This window comes from Sciurus carolinensis, chromosome 6 (assembly GCF_902686445.1).
Source record: "Sciurus carolinensis chromosome 6, mSciCar1.2, whole genome shotgun sequence".
Lineage (NCBI taxonomy): Eukaryota > Metazoa > Chordata > Mammalia > Rodentia > Sciuridae > Sciurus > Sciurus carolinensis.
This window is the reverse complement of record NC_062218.1, coordinates 96,361,684-96,382,557: the sequence shown is the minus strand read 5'-3', so window position 1 is coordinate 96,382,557 and position 20,874 is coordinate 96,361,684. Positions and strand designations below refer to the sequence as shown.

The 20,874-nt window shown below is 38.0% G+C and overlaps 1 protein-coding gene across 1 annotated transcript in view; it reads left to right on the top strand.

Annotated features, from left to right (window-relative positions):
* Reep5 (receptor accessory protein 5) overlaps positions 1–20,599 on the top strand; it is a 51,299-nt gene extending 30,700 nt beyond the window's left edge. Inside the window, exons 4-5 of the mRNA XM_047556730.1 lie at positions 12,053–12,221; positions 19,874–20,599. Coding sequence (XP_047412686.1) covers positions 12,053–12,221; positions 19,874–19,923 — 219 coding nt within the window. The 3' untranslated portion in view covers positions 19,924–20,599. The remainder of the gene's footprint in view (positions 1–12,052; positions 12,222–19,873) is intronic.
* Positions 20,600–20,874: the final 275 nt, after the last annotated feature.

Genomic DNA, 20,874 nt, shown 5'->3' with positions numbered 1-20,874 from the left:
GCCAAGCCCAGGGCTGCTGGAGCAGAGTTGCTAGAAAAAGCAGTGAATGTGGAACTACCCATGGCGTCATGGGAGTGCTGAACCTTTAACAACAGGTCATTGAGTATGAGGGCAAATTGGCATTTTTTTCCATATTTTTTATTGGTGCTTCATAATTATGCTTAATGGGATTTGTTGTCACATATTTGTACATGTCCTAGATATAATATCATTTGGTCAGTAGCATTCCCAAATTATCCCCTTTCCCTTTGCTCCTCCCACTCCCTGGTTCCTGTCCTCTCCTCTACTGATCTCCCTTCTGTTTTCATGGGATTCCCCCTTTCACACTATTTTCTCCCCCTTTTGCTCTCTAGCTTCCACATATGAGAAAAAACATACAACCTTGACTTTCTGAGTTTGGCTTATTTTTCTTAGGATGTTCTCCAGTTCCATCCGTTTACCAGAAAATGACATTTTATTCTTCTTTATGGCTGAATAAAGCTCCAATGTTTATTAAAAAGGACATTTTCTTTTTTTAAATTTTATTTGTTCTCTTTAGATATACATGACAGTAGAGTATATTTTGACATATTTATACAAACATGGAGTATATCTTATTCTAATTAGGATCCCAGTCTTGTGGTTGTATATGATGTGGAAATTCCCTGTAGTGTATTTGTATATGTACATAGGAAAGTTGTGTCATATTCATTCCACTGTCTTTCCTATTCCTATCCCCCCTCTCTTCCCTTCATTCCCCTTCATCTAATCCACTGAGCTTCTATCCCTGCCCACACACACTTGTGTGTTAGCATCCACATATCAGAGAAAACATTCACCCACTGGTTTTTTGGGTTTCTCTTATTTCACTTAGCACAATAGTCTCTAGATCCATCCATTTACTGGCAAATGTCAGTATACAACCGCAAGACTTAGGATAATTACCAAGGAGTAATATAACTGGGTTGTGTGGCAGTTCCATTCCTAGTCTTTTGAGGAACCTTCATATTGAGTTCCATAGTGGTTGTACTAATTTACAATCCCACCAATGATGTGAAAGTGTTCCTGTTTCCCCCACATCCTTGCCATTACTTATTGTTATTTGTATTGCTGATGGTTGCCATTCTTACTGGAATGAGATAAAAGCTGTGTAGTTTTGATTTGCATTTCCCTAATTGCTAAAGGTATAGAACAGTTTTTCATATATTTGTTGGCTATTTCTATTTCTTCTTTTGTGGTAACAAGGACTGAACTCAGGGGCACTTAACCACTGGGCCATATCTCCAGCCCTTCTTTTTATTTTTTGTTTTGAGATAGGGCCTCTCTAAGTTGCTGAGGCCGGCCTTGAACCTGTGATCCTCCTGCCTGGACCTCCTGAGTCTCTGGGATTATAGGCATGTGCCACCATGCCTGGTTCTATTTCTTCTTTTGAGAACTCTTGGTTTAGTTCATTTGCCCATTTACTGATTGTGTTATTTGGTTTTTGTGGTAAGTTCTTTGAGAGTTCTTTTTGTGTTTTGGATATTAATCCTCTGTCAGAAGAGTAGCTAGCAAGGATTTTCTCCTATTCTGTAGGTTCTCTCTTCACACTCTTGTTTCCTTTGCTGTGCAGAAGCTTTCTAATTTGATCACATCTCATTTATTAATTCTTGGTATTATTTCCTGAGGATTAGGGAATTGAGGAAGTCATTGCCTGTGCTTATATGTTGAAGTGTTGGCCCTATGTTTTCTTAGGTCTTTGATCCATTTTGAGTTAACGTTTGTGCAGAGTGATCAATAGGGATCTAGTTTCATTCTTCTACATATGGATAACCAGTTTTCCTAGAACCATTTGTTAAAAAGGCTGTCTTCTCCAATGTGTATTTTTGACACCTTTGTTAAGGATCAAATGACTGAATCTGTGTGGGTTTGTCTGAGTCTCCTATTTTGTACTATTGGTCTATATATGTTTTTATGACAGTACCATGCAGTTTGTGTTATATAGCTCTGTAATATAATTTGAAGTGAGGTATTATGATAACTCTAACATTATTTTTTTGGCTTAGAAGTGCCTTGAGTATTCTGGGTCTTTTATTTTTCCAAATGGATTTTAGAACTGTTTTCTAGTTCTATGAAGAATGTCATTGGTATTTTGATGGGAAGTACATTGAATCTGTAATTTGCTTTTGATAATTTGGTCATTTTAACATTAATTTTACCTATGCATGAACATGGGAGGCCTTTCCATCTTCTAATATCTTCTTCAATTTCTTTCTTCAGTGTTCTGTAATTTTCATTGTAGAGGTCTTTCACCTCCTTAGTAAGATTTATTCCTAGGCATTTTATTTTGGGGGGCTATTGTGAATAAAATTATTTTCCTGATTTCTTTTTCAGCAAATTTGTTATTGGTGTATAGGAAACGATTGATTTTTGTATGTTAATTTTATATCCTGACATCACCAGGTTTTTTTTTTTTTTCAGTACCAGGGATTGAACCAGGGTGCTTACAACTAAGTTACATCCCCAGCCCTTTATTTTTTTCTTTTGAGACAGCGTCATGCTAAGTAATTTAGGATCTTGCTAAGTTGCTGAGCCTGGCCTCAAACTTACAATCCTCCTGCCTCTCCCTTCCAAGTTCTAGGATTACAGGCATGCACCAGCACACCTAATCTGACACCACTGGTTTTTTTTTTATCAATCCCTTGTGACTCAGTTGCCCTGTCAGTCAGCTCTATGTCCTTCTTTTCCCCTCCTTTCCCTTTGCTTTCTTCCTTTCCTTTTATGCATTTATTGTTTCTTTCTTCCATGCCCTTCCTTTCAAATGGAATTATTTTCCTGAGTTCTTTCCTTAGCAGATTTGTTATTGGTGTATAGGAAAGCTATTAATTTTTATATGTCAATTTTTTATCCTGCTACTTTGTTGAATTTATTAACTCTAGCAGTCTTCTAGTGGAGCTTTTTTGGTCTTCTAATATAGGATTATATCATCTGTAAAAAGTGATGATTTGACTTCTTCCTTTTCTATTTTTATCCCTCTTACTTCTTTCTCTTGCCTAATTGCTTTGGCTAGAATTTCTAGTACTATATTGAATAAAAGTGGTAAGAATGGACATCCTTGTCTTGTTCCAGATTTTAAGGGAAATGTTTTCAGTCTTTCCTCATTTACTATAATGTTGGCTTTAGGTCATACATAACCTTTATGATGTTGTGCTAAGTCCCATTTGTCCCTAGTTTCTTCAGTATTTTCATCATGAATGGGTACTGAATTTTGCTTAAGACTTCCTCTGCATCTATTGAAATGACTTGTGATTTTTGTCTTTAATTCTATATATGTGGTGAATTACATTAATTGATTTGCATACGTTAAACCATCCTTGCATCCCTGGGATGAAGCCAACTTAGTCATGATGTAAAATCTTAATATGTTGTAGAATAAGATTTATAATATTTTATTGAAGAGTTTCCATCAATGTTCATGAAGGATATTGGTCTGTAGTTTTCTTTCCTTGATTTATCCTTGTCTGGTTTTGGTATGAGAGTGATAATGACTTCATAGAATGAATTATGAAGTGTTCCACCCCTTTCTATTTCATGGAATAATATGAGGAGCATTGGCATTAGTTCTAGTTTAAGGGTCTTAGAATTCAGCTGAGAATCCATCTGGTCCCACAATTTTCTTTTTTGGAAGAATTTTTCTTACTGCTTCAGTCTCATTGCCTGTTCTTTGTTTAGGTTTTTCTGTATCCTCTTGGTTCAATTTTGGCAGGTCATATGTGTCTAGAAATATGTATCCATTTCTTCTAGATTTTCCAATTTAGTGGAGTATAAGTTTTCAAAATACTCCATAATTATCCTCTGGAATTTCTGTAATGTCTGTGGTGATATCTCCTTTTTCATCTCTAATTGTATTGAGTTGGATCTTCTTTTTCTTTTGGTTAAGTTGACTGTAGGTTTATTAATTTTGTTTATCTTTTCAAAAGAATCAGCTCTTCATTTCATTGATCCTTTGTATTTTTTAATTATCTTATTAATTTTGGCTCTAATGTCATTTATTTCCTTCCTTCTACTGGTTTTGGAATTGGTTTGTTCTTGTTTTTCTATGATGCACCTCCAGATGCATCTTTAGGTTATTGGGGGGGGAACGTGTCTTTCTGATTTTCTTATATAGGCGCTCATAGCTATAAACTTTCTTCTTAGAACTATTTTCATAGTGTCCAGAGGTTCTGGTATGTTGTATCACTATTCTTTTTTGATTTGAAGAATTAAAAAAATTTTTTCCCTAATTTTTTTCTATCACTCATTCATCATTCAAAATTATATTGTTCAATCTCCATATGTTTATATAGTTCCTGTAGTATTTCTTGGTGTTGATTTTTAATTTTATTCCATTGGGATCTGATAATATACAAGAAATTTTTTTTTTTTTTTTTAATTTGCTGAGAGTTGCTTTGTGGCCTAAGATGTGTGTTTTGGAGAAGGTTTTATGAACACCTGAGAAGAAAGTAAACCTGGCTGTTGTTGGATGAAATACTCTATAGGTGTTTGTTTAGTCCTTTTGATTTGTATTATTTTTTAGGTCTGAAGAGACATTACTACATCTAGATAACCTATCTGTTGGTGAGAAAGATGTGTCACAATTACCCAGGATTATTGTACCGGGATCTGTCTGAGTCTTTGAGTAGTGTCTGTTTTATTAACTAGGTGTAACAATGTTTGGGGCATAAATACTATCATTGTGTCTTCTTGTTGAACTCTTCCTTTTATCAGTAGGATGTGACCTTCTTTGTCTCTTATTAATTTTGGCTTGAAATTTTCTTTGTTGGATATGAGAGTAACTAATCCTGCTTGTTTTGGGGACTCCATTTACATAGACTATCATTTTGGAAAAATTTGCTTTTGGTCTATGGCTCTTTGTGAGTCTCTTGCAAATAAAGTAGTTGAATCTTTTTCAATCCATTCTGCCAGCCTATGCCTTTTAATTGAAGAGTTAAGACTACTTACATTCAGCATTTTTATAGAGGTTTATTAATATCTGCCATTTTGACTTATTTCTAATGTTTAATTTGGTCCTTTTTCTCATTTGATTAGCTAATCTGTAAATGAGATTTAAGCTCTGGCATTTGTTTTTTATTTCTTCTGTATGTAGTATTACCTTAAGTATTTTCTGTAGGCTAGCTTAATAGTCATGTGGTCTTTCAGTTTCTGCCTATCTCGGAAGGTTTTTATTTCCTTGATTCTGAGGGATAGCTTTGCTTAACATAACAATCTTGGTTAATAGTTATTTTCCTTCAGGGTTTGGAACAAATCATTCTAAGCCCTCCTTAGTTTGTGCTGAGAAATCAAAAGTAATTCTGATTGTCTTGCCTCTAAATGTGACCCAGTGTTTTTCTCTTGAGACTTTTTAAATACTGTCCTTGTTCTGTATGTTAGATATTTTCATTATATTGTGTCACAGAGAGATTCTTTTTGATCTTGTCTATTTGGGGTTCTGAATGCCTCTTGTATCTGGATTTCCACCTTATTCTCAAGGCTTAGAAATTTTTCTCTTATTATTTCCCTGAAGAGTTTATGCATGCCATTAACCTGTATTTATCTCACAACCTTCTTCAATTCCAATGATTCTTAAATTTGGTCTCTTAATGTTGTCTTGGAGTTCTTGCATATTCTGATTGTGGTTGCTTCTTTTTCTTTAATACTGAATTTTTAAGGCCAGCCACTTTTTCTTCTAGTTCTGAGATTCCTTCTGAATGGTCTACTCTCTATCAGACTTTTATTTGAACTTTTTGATTTATTGTGTCTTTCATTTCCAAGATTTGTTTGGTTCTTTTTCAATATCTCTATCTCCTTATTGAATTTCTCCTTCATATCCTATACTCACTGATTTAATTCATTCCATTGTTTTTCTGTGTTCTCTTGGAATTCATTGATCATTTACATAATCATTATTTTTGAATTCTTTATTTGGTATTTCATTCACTTCAGTATCTATGTAGTCAGTTGTTAGTGAATTATGAACTTCAGGAGGTATCATATTACCTTATTTTCTTCATATTTTCTGTATTCCTGTGTTGAATTTCTTTTCCACTCCTATGTGTGGACCATTTTAGAGTATAGCCTTCTCTTATAATAGGTAGATTTTTAAAATTTCAATACTTGCTTTATACAGGAAAAAGCAGACTTGAGCAATTAAGTAACTTGCACAAGGTTTGTCAGGCACGTAAGTGGTACAACCAGGATTAGAACTCACTTTCTCTGAGCCTATCCTCTTATCCACTGGATACTACACAACTTGTAGAATCCCTATTGACACAGTACCTTGACACAGTGCTATCTGTGTGTGCCTGTAGACCTAGCTCCTTGGGAAACCGAGGCAGGAAGATTGCTTGAGCCAGGTTTGCTTGACCTGCCTGGGTAACATAGCAAGACCCCACCTCTTAAACAAAAATCTGTTAGTTGAAGGGATCTGGATGTATCTTTAGATAAGATTTAAATTTTGTGTTCTTCTGTATTCTTACCAATTTCTAGTCTGTTTGATATACCAATTGTTTTGTTGTTGGTGTTACTGAATATTAAACCCAAGGGCACTTTACCACTGAGCTTCATCCTCAATCTTTATTTTTTGTGACAAGTTCTCACTAAGTTGCCAAGGCTGACCTGAAATTTGTAGTCCTCCTGCCTCAGCCTCCTGAGTTGCTGGATTAGAGGTGTGTGCAACCACACCTGGCTGACATCTCAATTTCTTTTCTTTTTTTAATAGGGAAATTTTTTAAAAATGTTTTTATACATGTAATAATGTCCATCTCATTTTACCGTCCTTTCCATCCCCACAGCCATGCCGTACCCCTCACTCCCCTCTGCAAATCCAAAGTTTCTTCATTCTTCCCTACCCATCCCCCACTACAGATCAGCATCTGCTTATCAGAGAAAACATTTGGCCTTTGGTTTTTTTACGATTGGCTTAATTTACTTAGCATGATATTCCCTAGTTCCATCCATTTATCTGCAAATGCCATAGTTTCATTCTTATTTAAGGCTGAGTAATATTCCATTGTGTATATGTTCCACATTTTCTTTATCCATTCATCTATTGAAGGGCATCTAGGTTGATTCCATAGTTCAGCTATTGTGACTTGAGCTGCTATAAACATTGATGTGGCTATGTCACTGTAATATGCTGATTTTAAGTCCTTAGGTTCTAAATTGAGGACTGAGATAACTGAGTCAAATGGTGGTTCCATTCCATGTTTTCTAAGAAATCTCCATTCTGCTTTCCATAGTGGTTGTACCAGTCTGCAGTCCCACCAACAATATGTGAGTGTACCTTTCCCCCACATCCTCAACAACACTTATTATTGCTTGTATTCTAGATAATTGCCATTCTGACTGGAGTGAGATGAAATCTTAGAATAGTTTTGATTTGCATTTCTCTAATTGCTAGAGATGATGAACATTTTTTCATATGTTTATTGATCGATTATATTTCTTCTGCAAAGTGTCCATTCAGTTCCTTAGCCCATTTATTGATTGGATTATTTGGGTGTTTTTGTGTTAAATTTTTTGAGTTCTTTATATATCCTGGAAATTAGTGCTCTATCTGAGATGCGCGTGGTAAATATTCTCTCCCATTCTGCAAGCTCTCTCTTCACATTATTCTTTCCTTTGCTGAGGAGAAGCTTTTTAGTTTGAAAACACCCCATTTATTGATTCTTAATTTTATATCGTGTGCTTTAGGAGTCTTGTTAAGGAAATCAGGTCCTAAATGAATATGATGAAGATTTGGGCCTACTTTTTCTTCTGTTAGGTGTAGGGTCTCTGTTTTAGTGCCTAAGCCTTTGATCCACTCTGAGTTGATTTTTGTGTAGGGGGAGAGATAGAGGTTTAATTTCATTTCATTACATATGGATTTTTTGAACAGGCTATCTTTGCTCCAAGGTATATTCTTGGCATCTTTGTCTAGTATGAGATAACTGTATTTTTGTGGGTTTGTCTCTGTGTCTTCTACTTTATACCATTGGTCTACATGTCTGTTTTGGTGCCAATACCGTGCTGTTTTTGTTACTATGGCTCTGTAGTGTAGTTTAAGGTCTGGTAGTGTGATGCCTCCTGCTTCACTCTTCTTGCTAAGGATTGTCTTGGCTATTCTGGGTCTCATTTTTCCAAATGAATTTCATGATTGGTTTTTCAGTTTCTATGAAGAATGTCATTGGGATTTTAATAGGTATTGCATTGAATCTGTGTAACACTTTTGTAGTATGGCCATTTTGACAGTATTAATTCTGCCCATCCAAGAGCATGGGAGATCTTTCCATTTTCTAACGTCTTCAACTTCTCTTTAGTGTCCTGTAGTTTCCATTGTAGAGGTCTTTCACCTCTTTTGTTAGATTGATTCCCAAGTTTTTTTTTTTTTTTTATTGTTGTTGTTGTTGAGTCTACTGTGAATGGGGTAGTTTTCCTAATTTCTTTTGCAGTGGATTCATCACTTATGTATAGAGATGCATTTGATTTATGGGTATTGATTTCATAACCTGCTACTTTGCTGAATTCATTTATGAGTTCTAGAAGTTTTTGGTGGAATTTTTTGGATTTTCTAAATATAGAATCATGTTGCCAGCCAATAGTGATCATTTGAGTTCCTTTCCTATTGGTATCCCTTCAATTTCTTTCATCTGTCTGGCAAGAGTTTCAAAGACTGTGTTGAATAGAAGTGGTGAAAGAGGGCATCTCTGTCTTGTTCCAGTTCTTAGAGGGAATGCTTTCAATTTTTCTCTATTTAGAATGATGTTAACTTTGGGCTTAGCTTTTACAATGTTGAGGTATGTTCCTACTATCCCTAGTTTCTCTAGTGTTTTGAACATGAAGAGGTGCTGTATTTTCTCAATGCATCTATTGAGAAAATCATATGATCTTGCCTTTAAGTCTGTTAATGTGATGTACTATGTTTATTGATTTCCATATGTTGAACCAACCTTGCATCCCAGAGATGAACCCCACTTGGTTGTGGTGAACTATCTTTTTAATGTTTTTATATACAGTTTGCCAGAGTTTTATTGAGAATTTTTGCATCTATGTTCATGAGGAATATTGGTCTGAAGTTTTCTTTCCTTGATGTGTCTTTGTCTGGTTTTGGTATCAGGATGATACTAGCCTCATAGAATGAATTTGGAAGGGTCCCAGCCTTTTCTGTTCCATGGAATAATTTGAGGAGTCTTGGTGTTCATTCTTGTTTGAAGGTCTTGTAGAACTCGACTGAGAATCCATGTGGTCCTTGGCTTTTCTTGGTTGGTAGGCTTTTGATGGCATCTTCTACCTCATTGCTTGAAATTGATTGGTTTAAATTGTGTATGTCCTCCTGAATCAGTTTGGGTAGATCATATGCCTCTGGAAATTTGTCAGTGTCTTCAAGTTGTTCTATTTCAAAGAACCAACTTTTTGTTTTGTCAATTTTTTCAGTTGTTTCTTTTGTTTCAGTTTTATTGATTTCAGCTCTGATTTTAATCATTTCCTGTCTTCTGCTGCTTTGGGTATTGATTTGTTCTTCTTTTTGACATCTCAATTTCTGATGGAGGTATTAATATCTATGCTGACTTAGTCTATTTATATATAATTCTAACTTTAATTTGTTTTAAGAATAATTTGAAAGATACATAATCATAAAATATGAATTATAAAGATAATTATAAAATTATAAGTATATATAAAATTATAACATATTTCAGATAAATTTATAAATTCAGGAATTCTAATCTTCTTGAATTGTTTTCCTTATTCTATTTACTTATTTTGCCCTAAGTTCATGTTTATTAATATTAGTATCGAACAATTTTGGGCATTATTTGATTTTGCGTGTGTGTGTGTGTGTGTGTGTGTGTGTGTGTGTGTGTAGCACTAGGGATCAAACTCAGAGCCTTTCACATGCTAGGCAAGTGCTCTGCCACTCAGCTACGTCCCCAGCCCTTTTTATTTTGAGACAAGGGTACCCAGGCTGGCTTCATACTTGCAGTCTTCCTGCCCCAGCCTCTTGAGTAGCTGGCATTACAGCACCCCACTCTTGGATACATGTTTTCTCTTACCTTTATTTTCATTGTTTCTGATTGTTTTTGTTTATTACAAGAAGTGTATAGTTATTTTGTATATATATGTTTTTAAAATTCAACCTCTTTTTTTTTTTTTTCATATAAGGGAGTTTATTAAGCAAACAAAGTGTCTCCCTGCAGGGTAAGAGAGAAAATGAGAGGAAAAAAAAGGGAATGAAAAAGGGCACATGCTAGAGAGAGTGGAAAAGTGAAGAGGATAGAGAAAGTAAGTAGGAGAGAGAGAAGCATGAGAAGAGATGGCGGGGTACCTATTGTGAAGCAGTTGAATTCTGCCGGGCTAACAGGGGACCAATAACTGAGAAGGATACATGCAAGCTGACTGATGAACCAATAGCTAGTTAGGATGTTCACAGACTGACAAGTGTCAACCTCTATCTTCTAAAAGCTCTTGTGTATCTATAACAAATATTAATTAATGAGTATTAGTTTTCCAGAGTCTTACAGTTGAGAAAATCCAGAGATTAATCTGTTGAAAACCTGAAGATATATATATATATATATATATATTTTTTTTTTTTAGACCAAGTCTCACTACGTTACCTAGGCTGGTCTCTAACTCCTGAGCTATCCTCCACCACTTCAGCCTCCAAATAGCTGGCAGTCCAGGTGCCCCCATTGTGCCCAGGTTTTGTTTCATATTTTGAGTGTGATACAACTTAAAGATGTAATAGAAATTTTTCAGAGCCAACCTGTTGCTAATGGAGTGAGCTGTTTGTACATCTGAGCTCAAGCTCTCTGTTCTCATTGTGAGCTGCCAGTTCTTCATTTCTAGAGCAAATTTAAAACACTATTTTAGAAAGGCATTGCAACTTCTTGATTGTTTGAATGCATTCACTGGTTTGGAATAATGATGATTAAGCCCATAGATTCTGATTTAAAGCGTATGAAGTTGAGAGGTTTTTACTTTAAGAAAACTGATAAAAATACAGATTTTGGAACCCCTGGAAGTGATTTCTGTTTTATGATGAGTCACCTGGACTATGTGGAATATAATATGGCCAGAATCTTTTAACTAAAATAACCAGTATGTTGTTTGTTAAACTTTCTAGGAAAATTAGCAAATCTGAATATTTCTGAATATTTCCTTTTTTTTGCTCACTCTTATAGAGGGATGATAAATAGCTTGAATGTCTTGAAGTGCCCAGCTGGTATTTACTTAAATAAATGGTAAACATTTTTTTTTAAGTTCTTAGGGTAAATTCTTGTCTACTTTTATCTCAGTAGAGCCTAAAGAAACAGGAATAATGATGAACAACTGACTACAGAGATCCTTGAAGCCTAAAGTTCTACCAAAAACAGAGGTTTTGGGCTAGGTGTGACTCAGTGGTAGCGCGCTTGCCTAGCATGTGTGAGGCACTGGGCTCAATTCTCAGCATCCCATAAAAATAAATAAAATAAAGGTCCATTGACAGCTAAAACTAAGATTATCCAGAGTATGCATTCTGTGGGTAGAATAGATTAATGTAACAAACTTAGCAAGACAAGCCTAGGGAGAACAAACTTCATGGATATTAAGTTTATCTATACAGGGCTTGACACATGCAGATAAATGCTACATTTTCTTACATTGATTTTTAAGAGTTACATAATAGGACTGGGGTTGTAGCTCAGTGGTAGAGCGTTTGCCTTGCACGTGTGAGGCACTGGGTTCGATTCTCAGCACCACATAGAAATAAGTAAATAAAATAAAGGTATGTGTCCATCTACAACTAAAAAATATTAAAAAAAAAAGAGTTACATAATAAATTATCTTATAGCTATAAACTAAAAAGCTCCCAAATCTGGTGTGTTTTACCCTTCTTTTTCAGTCTCAGCTTTCCTTACTAGCTCATTACTCGTCATGTTTTTCCATCTAAAAAGAGCCTACCATTAGCTTGCAGAAAATACTGGGAATACCACTGGCAAAAATGTCAGGCAGCACACACCTCGGGGGTGGTGGGGGGAGTGTGTTCTCAGAATGCCCACCCTCCTCTTACCGTGCTGCTTCTCATTCTGCGCAGTGTGGCTTCCTTTTGTGGTGCATGGCCCCGAGTCCTTCTAATGGGGCTGAACTGCTCTACAAGCGCATCATTCGTCCATTCTTCCTGAAGCACCAGTCTCAGGTAGACAGTGTGGTGAAGGACCTGAAGGACAAAGCCAAAGAGACTGCAGATGCCATCACTAAAGAAGGTAAGAGTCAGGGACAACTTGGTTCCACACAGGGAGGAGATGTGATACACTGGGTCAAATAATGGGCTTAATGGCCTTGTCCTCCCAGCTTTCCTTAGCCAAATGCAAAGACCACTAAATGGATTTCCTTATGAAGAGTTTGCCTATTTTATTTTTGGACCAGGGGTTGAACCCAGGGATGCTTAACCATTGAGCCACATCCCCAGCCTGTTTTTTTTTTTTTTTTAATTGTAAACAAATGGGATACATTTCTCTGTTTGTACATGGCATAAAGACATACCATTTGTGTAATCATAAATTTACATAGGGTAATGTTTGATTCATTCTGTTATTTTTTCCCTTCCCCCCACCCCTCCCACCCCTCTTTTCCCTCTATACAGTCCTTCCTCCATTCTTGCCCCCCTCCCTAACCCTAACTCTAACCCTAACACTTACCCCTCCCACCCCCCATTATGTGTCATCATCCACTTATTACCAATATCATTCGTCCTTTGGTTTTTTGAGATTGGCTTGTCTCACTTAGCATGATATTCTCCAATTTCATCCATTTGCCTGCAAATGCCATAATTTTTTCATTCTTTATGGCGGAGTAATATTCCATTGTATGTATATATATACCACAGTTTCTTTATCCATTCATCAATTGAAGGACATCTAGGTTGGTTCCACAATCTGGCTATTGTGAACTGAGCAGCTATGAACATTGATGTGGCTGTATCTCTGTAATATGCTGATTTTAAGTCCTTTGGGTATAGGCCAAGGAGTGGGATAGCTGGGTCAAATGGTGGTTCCATTCCAAGTTTTCTAAGGAGTCTCCACACTGCTTTCCAAAGTGGCTGCACTAATTTGCAGCCCCACCAGCAATGTATGAGTGTACCTTTCTCCCCACATCCTCTCCAACACCTGTTGTTGCTTGTATTCTTGATAATCGCCATTCTAATTGGGGTGAGATGGAATCTTAGGGTGGTTTTGATTTGCATTTCTCTTATTACTAGAGATGTTGAACATTTTTCCATGTGTTTGTTGATTGCTTGTAGATCTTCTTCTGTGAAGTGTCTATTCATTTCCTTAGCCCATTTGTCGATTGGATTATTTGCATTCTTGGTGTAGAGTTTTTTGAGTTCTTTATAGATTCTGGAGATTAGTGCTCTATCTGAAGTATGATTGGCAAAGATTTTCTCCCACTCTGTAGGCTCTTTCTTCGCATTGCTGATAGTTTCCTTTGCTGAGAGAAAGCTTTTTAGTTTGAATCTATCCCAGTTATTAATTCTTGCTTTTATTTGTTGTGCTATTGGAGTCCTGTTGAGGAAGTCTGGTCCTAAGCTGACATGTTGAAGCTCTGGACCTACTTTTTCTTCTATAAGATGCAAGGTCTCTGGTCTGATTCCGAGGTCCTTAATCCATTTTGAGTTTAGTTTCGTGCATGGTGAGAGATATGGGTTTAGTTTCATTCTGTTGCATATGGATTTCCAATTCTCCCAGCACCATTTGTTGAAGAGGCTATCTTTTCTCCATTGCATATTTTTGGCCCCTTTGTCTAGTATGAGAACATTGTATTTATTTGGGTTTGTGTCCGTGTCCTCTATTCTGTACCATTGATCTACCTTTCTATTTTGGTACCAGTACCATGCTGTTTTTGTTACTATTGCTTTGTAGTAGAGTTGAAGATCTGGTATTGCGATACCCCCTGCTTCACTCTTTCTGCTAAGGATTGCTTTAGCTATTCTGGGTTTATTCTTCCAGATGAATTTCATAATTGCTTGCTCTATTTCTGTAAGGTACATCATTGGGATTTTAATTGGAATTGCATTGAATCTGTATAGCACTTTTGGTAGTATGGCCATTTTGACAATATTAATTCTTCCTATCCAAGAATATGGGAGATCTTTCCATCTTCTAAGGTTTTCTTTAATTTCTTTCTTTAGTGTTCTGTAGTTCTCATTGTAGAGGTCTTTCACCTCTTTTGTGAGATTGATTCCCAAGTATTTTATTTTTTTCGATGCTTTTGTGAATGGGGTAGTTTTCCTAATTTCTCTTTCTGAAGATTCATCACTTATGAATAAAAATGCATTAGATTTATGTGCATTGATCTTATATCCTGCTACTTTACTGAATTCACTTATGAGATCTAAAAGTTTTCTGGTGGAATTTCCTGATTCCTCTAAGTATTTAATCATATCATCAGCAAATAGGGATAGTTTGAGTTCTTCTTTTCCTACTCGTATCCCTTTAATTTCTTTGGTCTGTCTAATTGCTCTGGCTAGAGTTTCAAGGACGATATTGAATAGAAGTGGTGAAGGAGGGCATCCCTGCCTTGTTCCAGTTTTTAGGGGGAATGCTTTCAGTTTTTCACCATTTAGAATGATATTAGCCATGGACTTAGCATAGATCACCTTTACAATGTTAAGGAATGTTCCCACTATCCCAATTTTTTCTAGTGTTTTGAGCATGAAGGGGTCCCAGCCTGTTTTGAGACAGGTTTTCCCTGTCCCACCCTGTTGAGGGTGGCCTCCAATTTGCAGTCTTCCTGCCTCAACCTCCTGAGTTGCTGGTATTACAGACATGTACCACTATTCCTGGGCTTCCCTTTACTTTTCCCAGGATTCCTCTTGACACATTCAATGCAGCATTCAGTCAGCCTACAATAGGCAGAGATTTTAGATTCATTTATATATAGTCTCTTTAATTCAGTTCTTGTTGACCTGTTAAGTGTGCTGTTCAAATCGTTTTTGTTCTAGGTCCCAGAGAATGCCTTTTCTCAGCTCCCCTGATTGATTTATTCAAATGCTTATTTATTGAGATGTTTAGTAGTGCCAAGCATGTCCATAGCACTAGCAATGAACCAGTGAACCAGAGACCATACTCCTTGAATCTTACAGTCTGGTTGAAAGAGACAATGAAATTAAAAGGTTAGCCAGGCACAGTGGTGCACGCCTATAATCCCAGCGGCTCAGGAGGCTGAGGCAAGAGGATCACAGGTTCAAAGTGGTGAGTTCAACAATGACGAGGTGCTAAGTAACTCAGGGAGACCCTGTCTCTAAATAAAATACAACATAGAGCTGGGAATGTGGCTCAGTGGTCGAGTGCCCCCCAAGTTCAATCCCTGTTACTCACCTCCGCCCCCCAATTTAAAAGGTTATATGATAATGTAGAAAAAAATTAAGCAGCTAGAAAGATAGGGAGTGCCAGGGACTGGAGGGATGGTTACAATTTTAAGTAGGAAAGTCCGGAAACCTTTACCAAGAGGGCCACATGGGTCAGACTTGAAGATAGTAAAGGAGGGAACCATGGGAACAAGTGCTCCAGAAGGAGCTGTAGGAAAGGAAGTGACCTCGAGGGTAGCAGGAGGAGATAAGGTCAGCACGATCATCGTGGAGACAGATCACATAATGGCTCATAGGTCAGTGGGAAGGCTTTGGTTTTTACTCCATGTAAGATAAGGTACTGTCGGAAAATTTTGAGCAGAGGAGCAACGTGATCTGGCCTGTGCATTAACAAGATGACTGGCGACTGCATTAAGAATGGACTGGAGGGAGACAAGGAAGGAAAGTGGGAGACTAGTTAAAAGGTCACTGCAGTGACCTGTTTAGAGATGAGGGTAGCACCTTGGTTTGTACAAGGAGCAGTAGCAGGTAAGAAGTAACTCACTTCTAAGCTAGAGCCAGCAGGATTTGCTTAAAGATCAGGCATGGAGTCAGAAGTGAAGGACAAACATTTCAGCCTGCTCAGGTGGAAGGAGAGGATTGCCACTGAGCTGGGAAAGACTGGCTAGTACAGATTTAGGTGGGGGAAGTAAGGATTCTGTTCTGGAGCTGTGTTTGTTAGATACCTATATGGAGTAGTCAGTCAGCCAGTTGGATGTAGATGTTGAGAGTTCAGAAGACAAGTGAGGATTGTGGGTAGAAGGGAGCTGAGAAGCAATCAGCTAAATAGACTCACAGGGAAAGGGAAGATGAGGTGGGGTCCTTGGGGCAAAGTAAAAACAATGTTTCAGAGGAGGAAGTGATCCATTGTCATGTGCTGTAGACAAGTTAAATAAGATGAGAGGAACCATTGTACTTAGCAATGAGGAAGACACTAGTGATCTTGAGAAAACAGATTTTGCAGCATGCTGATTGAAAGAGAAGGGGAAAAGGCATGAAGAATGTGGACAATTCCTCAGACAGTTCCTGCACCCAGGAGGAGCATGGGGCTGTAACTGGAATAAGGAACGAGGGTCCTGAGAATGTTAGAACTTGGTAAGGTAGGAGAAATTAAGCATGTTTGAAAATTAATGGGAATGATGCAGTAGAGAGCAATTGCTGTCCTTGACTGGACCAGAAATAGGATTGAGTGTACAAATGGAGGCACTGGGCAGAGAGCTGGAACATTGTATAATAACAGAAATCAAGGTTTTGGTAGAGGTGCTAGTAGGGGTGGGTATGTGTGACTGAGAGCTTCGAGAAGTGGTTTTCTGATTACTTCAACTTCCGCAGTAAAGAGGAAGAAAGAAGGCCAACTGAGAGATGTTGGGGAAGATGATGGAAAGAGGAGAGGTGTGAATGGTTATGTAGGATAGGGTCAACAGACTTTCTGTAAAGGGCTAGATAATAAACATTTCAGGTTTTATGGGCCATCAGGTCTGTGTTGCAGTACTCAGCTCTGCCATTGTAATGTGACAGCAGCCCAAGACAGTACTTTGGAGTGTGGCTGCAGTTTGATGGCCCCTCTAGGACAGTGGTAGAGTAAATGGACACTGTCATGTGGTTCCAGGCAGTGTCAAAGGCTCACCCGAGATTTGTGTTTATGAATTGAAAGTGAGAGCAGTTCATGTTTGCTTTTCTATAGCCATGCTCATCTGCAGAGTTGGTGGAGAGGTGTGATTTTAGAAAAAAATTTAGAGCTGGACACAATACTTTTATTTATTTTTATGCAGTGCTAAGGATCAAACCCAGTGCCTTCCACATAGGCAAGTGCTCTTATCACAGAGCTACAATCCAGCCCAAGAGGCATGATTTTAAGCAAGAGTTGTGAGTCAGAGTGGGACTGTGGCTAAGTTGGTTGCTGACAGTTAAACTGAGTAAAGAGGGAAATGGTGGGAGAGGGACTCTGAGTGAGGACAGTAGAGGGAGTGAGCTGCAGAGGTGAGAGGTGATGGAGTGGGCTGGGGTTGTAGCTCAGTGGTAGAGCATGTGTGAGGCACTGGGTTTGATTCTTAGCACCACAAATAAGTAAATAAAGGTCCATCAACAACTAAAAAATATATACATATATGTATAAAACTTTTTTTAAAAAGGCGATGGAGAGTGGGATCTTGGCATAAGATCATGGAGGGAGGGCTGGGGCTGTGGCTCACTGGTAGAGTGCTTGCCTAGCATGTATAAGGCACTGGGTTCGAGCCTCAGCACCACATAAAAAACAAATAAGTTTAAATTCTTAAAAGGATCATGAAAGACCTGCAGTTATTGGTAGTGACAAGGATCATGGGTGTGAGTGCCGTAGGATGGAACATAAAAGTTACTGGAGGGGAGAAATTTAAGATATTAGGATATTAGAAGGATTTCTGCATGAATTACATTAAAATCACTAAAATGGGAGAGTGCCATGAGGTTAGGAGCTAAAATCTTCAAGAACTGAGGCAGGGTGGCCCAAGAGTCAGAGACAACTGGGAAAAGAAAGTTAGTGGGCGATGTAATCTGAAGGCACAAGATTCTGAAAGTGGCAATGAAGAACAAAGACAAAAGCTACCAGGTCTCCAGACGCAGTGGTACCAGGGTCATGGAAGAAAAATCAGCCACCACTTAAAAAAACAGGTCTAAGACAGGAAGGTAGAGGAAGCACTTGGAGAAAAGGAGGGGAAGAGAGATTTTATTGATGAGTCTTAAGTGCCAAAGCAAGAGTTTTAGAAATGGAGGAAGCGGGGCTGGGGGATTGTTCGGTGGTAGAGCTCTTGCCTAGCACGTTCAAGGCCCTGGGTTCCATCCCAGCATCCCCTCCAGAGAAACTGGAGAAAGGTGGACAGTGGGTGTTGTCTAAGGGAGTCGTTCCAGAGCTCTCTGGCAGACTGGGAGATGAGGTGGCCTGACCACTGGGGAGTCGGATATCACCCAGACAGCGCTCATGCCCCAGAGATGGTGTACCCCATTTCTCCCTCCCAGACCTCTCTCTTTGGTTTCCTATTTCTGAGCATACAACTACACCCTACTTCAATACATTTTTCTGTGATTTTAAGTATGTTCTAACTTGCAGCCTTGATGTCCCCTTACTTGCAGATTGCCAATTTTTACTTTTTTTCAGTACTGGGGGTTGAAAAATCCCTGGGGTGCTCTACCACTGAACTATCCCCTCAGCCCTATTTTTTTAATTTTTTTATTTTTGGCAGTTGTAAATGGACAGAATGCCTTTATTTTTATGTGGTGCTAAGGATCGAACCCAGTGCCTTATACATGCTAGGCAAGTGCTCTACCAGTGAGCCCCAGCCCCAGCCCAGCCCTTTTTATTTCTATTTTTTTAAATTTTGAGAGGTCTTGCTCAGTTGCTAAGACTGGCCTCAAACTTGTGATCCACCCACTTCAGCCTCCTGAGTAGCTGGGATTACAGGAGTGCCTCATGGAGTCTGGCATCAGTTTTTTAAGAGCTTTCTTTTCTGTTCTTCCTTGCCCATAGCTAGTTGGCAACCTGTGGTAATATCATTTCTGCCTAGTTCACCCGATTTTATTGCCTCTTGGCTCATACAGTATATCAGTACTCCAAAATTCAATTTAATTTGATATGACACATTGCAAATCAGGGGCATAAGAATTATTAATTATATGTTTGATACCTTTTAGGTGTTTCAGATTTTGAATTCACTACTACTTTTTACACAGGGCTACTGAGAAAGAGGCTGTAGTTTCTTAACTTTGTTTAGCAATTTGAGTAAATGGAGAGCAGCAGTCAGGCAGTTAAGAGGAACTCTGGGCTCCATCTAAAACAGCTGCAGTTTAGAATCTCACTGGAGGCTTCAGACAAGCCTCCCCCACCTCCATCTCACATACCACACTGGTTCCTATAGGCCACTTCCCATTATGGGGGGGGGGAGTGGCACAGTTAGTATAATTATTTGTAGTACTGGAATGAAGATGTTCTAGTTTTTGTCATCATGAGATAACACAACTTATTTTTTTTTTAATGTGTATTTTTTAGTTGTATGTGGACACAATACTTTTAGTTCATTTATCTTTATGTGGTGCTGAGGGTCGAACCCAGGGCCTCACACGTGCTAGGCAGGTGCTCTACCATTGAGCCCCAGCCCCAGCCCACAACTTCGTTCTTATCAGATTGATGACTAGTGAAATCTTACAGGCAAGAACCAAATGCAAATGAGAATTTGAATATACAAAGAACACTACTAAGGAATCTCTGCTTCTTTAGATGCAGAAAGGAGGACAGAGGACAGTGTGGGTGACACTGTCACACAAAAAGAGGCAAGGCTAGATGGACTTCAAGTATTTTGCTTACATCTTCAGGATTTGTGCTCAGAAGAGGGCCTTGTCTGTTTCATGGAAACCCCCAGTCCTGACCACAAACCTCAGTGTGCATAGGAGTCATCTGAGTTTGGTTATCTAGTAGCTCCTGAGGCACAGAGCTTTATTACAAAAAGTTTTAATAAAATTTTCTTACCATTTTAACAGCCAAGAAAGCTACGGTGAATTTACTGGGTGAAGAAAAGAAGAGTACCTAAACCCTGGAATGAATGGAACTTTTCTGCCCCGCCTCCTGTACCTTCCTCTTAGAGCTTGACTTTATTTTAGGGACTGTGGTATAATCATTTTAATAATGTTGCCTTGGAAACATTTTTGATATATTAAAAAAATGGAATGTGTTATAAGATTTTTTTTGCTTACTTTTATTGTCTGTATACATTACATAGGGAGCATTTTAATTTAAATTTAATGTAGTGGCAGTATCTAAATTTTTAAAAATATATTTTGCCTCTAGGTAGGAAAAGACTTGTATGTTACTATCCTGCAGGAAATGTAAACTAAAAATAAAATTTATATATCCCACAGGCTCTGTACTTTACTGGGCTCACTCTGCATGCATTTTCTCTAAACATTTAGGAAATCATCGTGGTTCTACTTCATGTAACTGTTTTTAGTGTATTTACATGTATATATAGACAGAAGCATTACTGACTATGACATGCATAGTGCTTATGGGGAAGGGGTCAAGAGAAGGTTGTACATGCTGTTTATAATTTCTGTACAGTAAGACCACCTGCCACAAGCTGGATCTGTTAAACATACTTTAGAAAATGAGGGACTGGGGAGATAGCTCAGCTGGTAGAGTGCTTGCCTCACAAGCACAAGGCCCTGAGTTTGATCCCCAGTACCAAAAAAAAAAAAAAAAAAAGAAAATGAATACACATCAGTTATATTTTTTAAAAACAGTGAGAAATGAGGTTGAATGGAGGTCAGCCTGGTTATTTTCCTAATATTGTAGCCCTGAATACCACCAGGAGTTTTGCAGAGCAGTCAGTCACTGGTGATAGTACATTAGTAAACCGTAACGCCCAGTTTTCTGTAGAAATAGTAATACTGTCTTATCTGCCTAATAACTTTAGATTTGTCTGTTTTTAAGATGCTTAAGTGAAAACTATTCCTGGTTTTACCTTCAGAGGTGAGTAACAGTT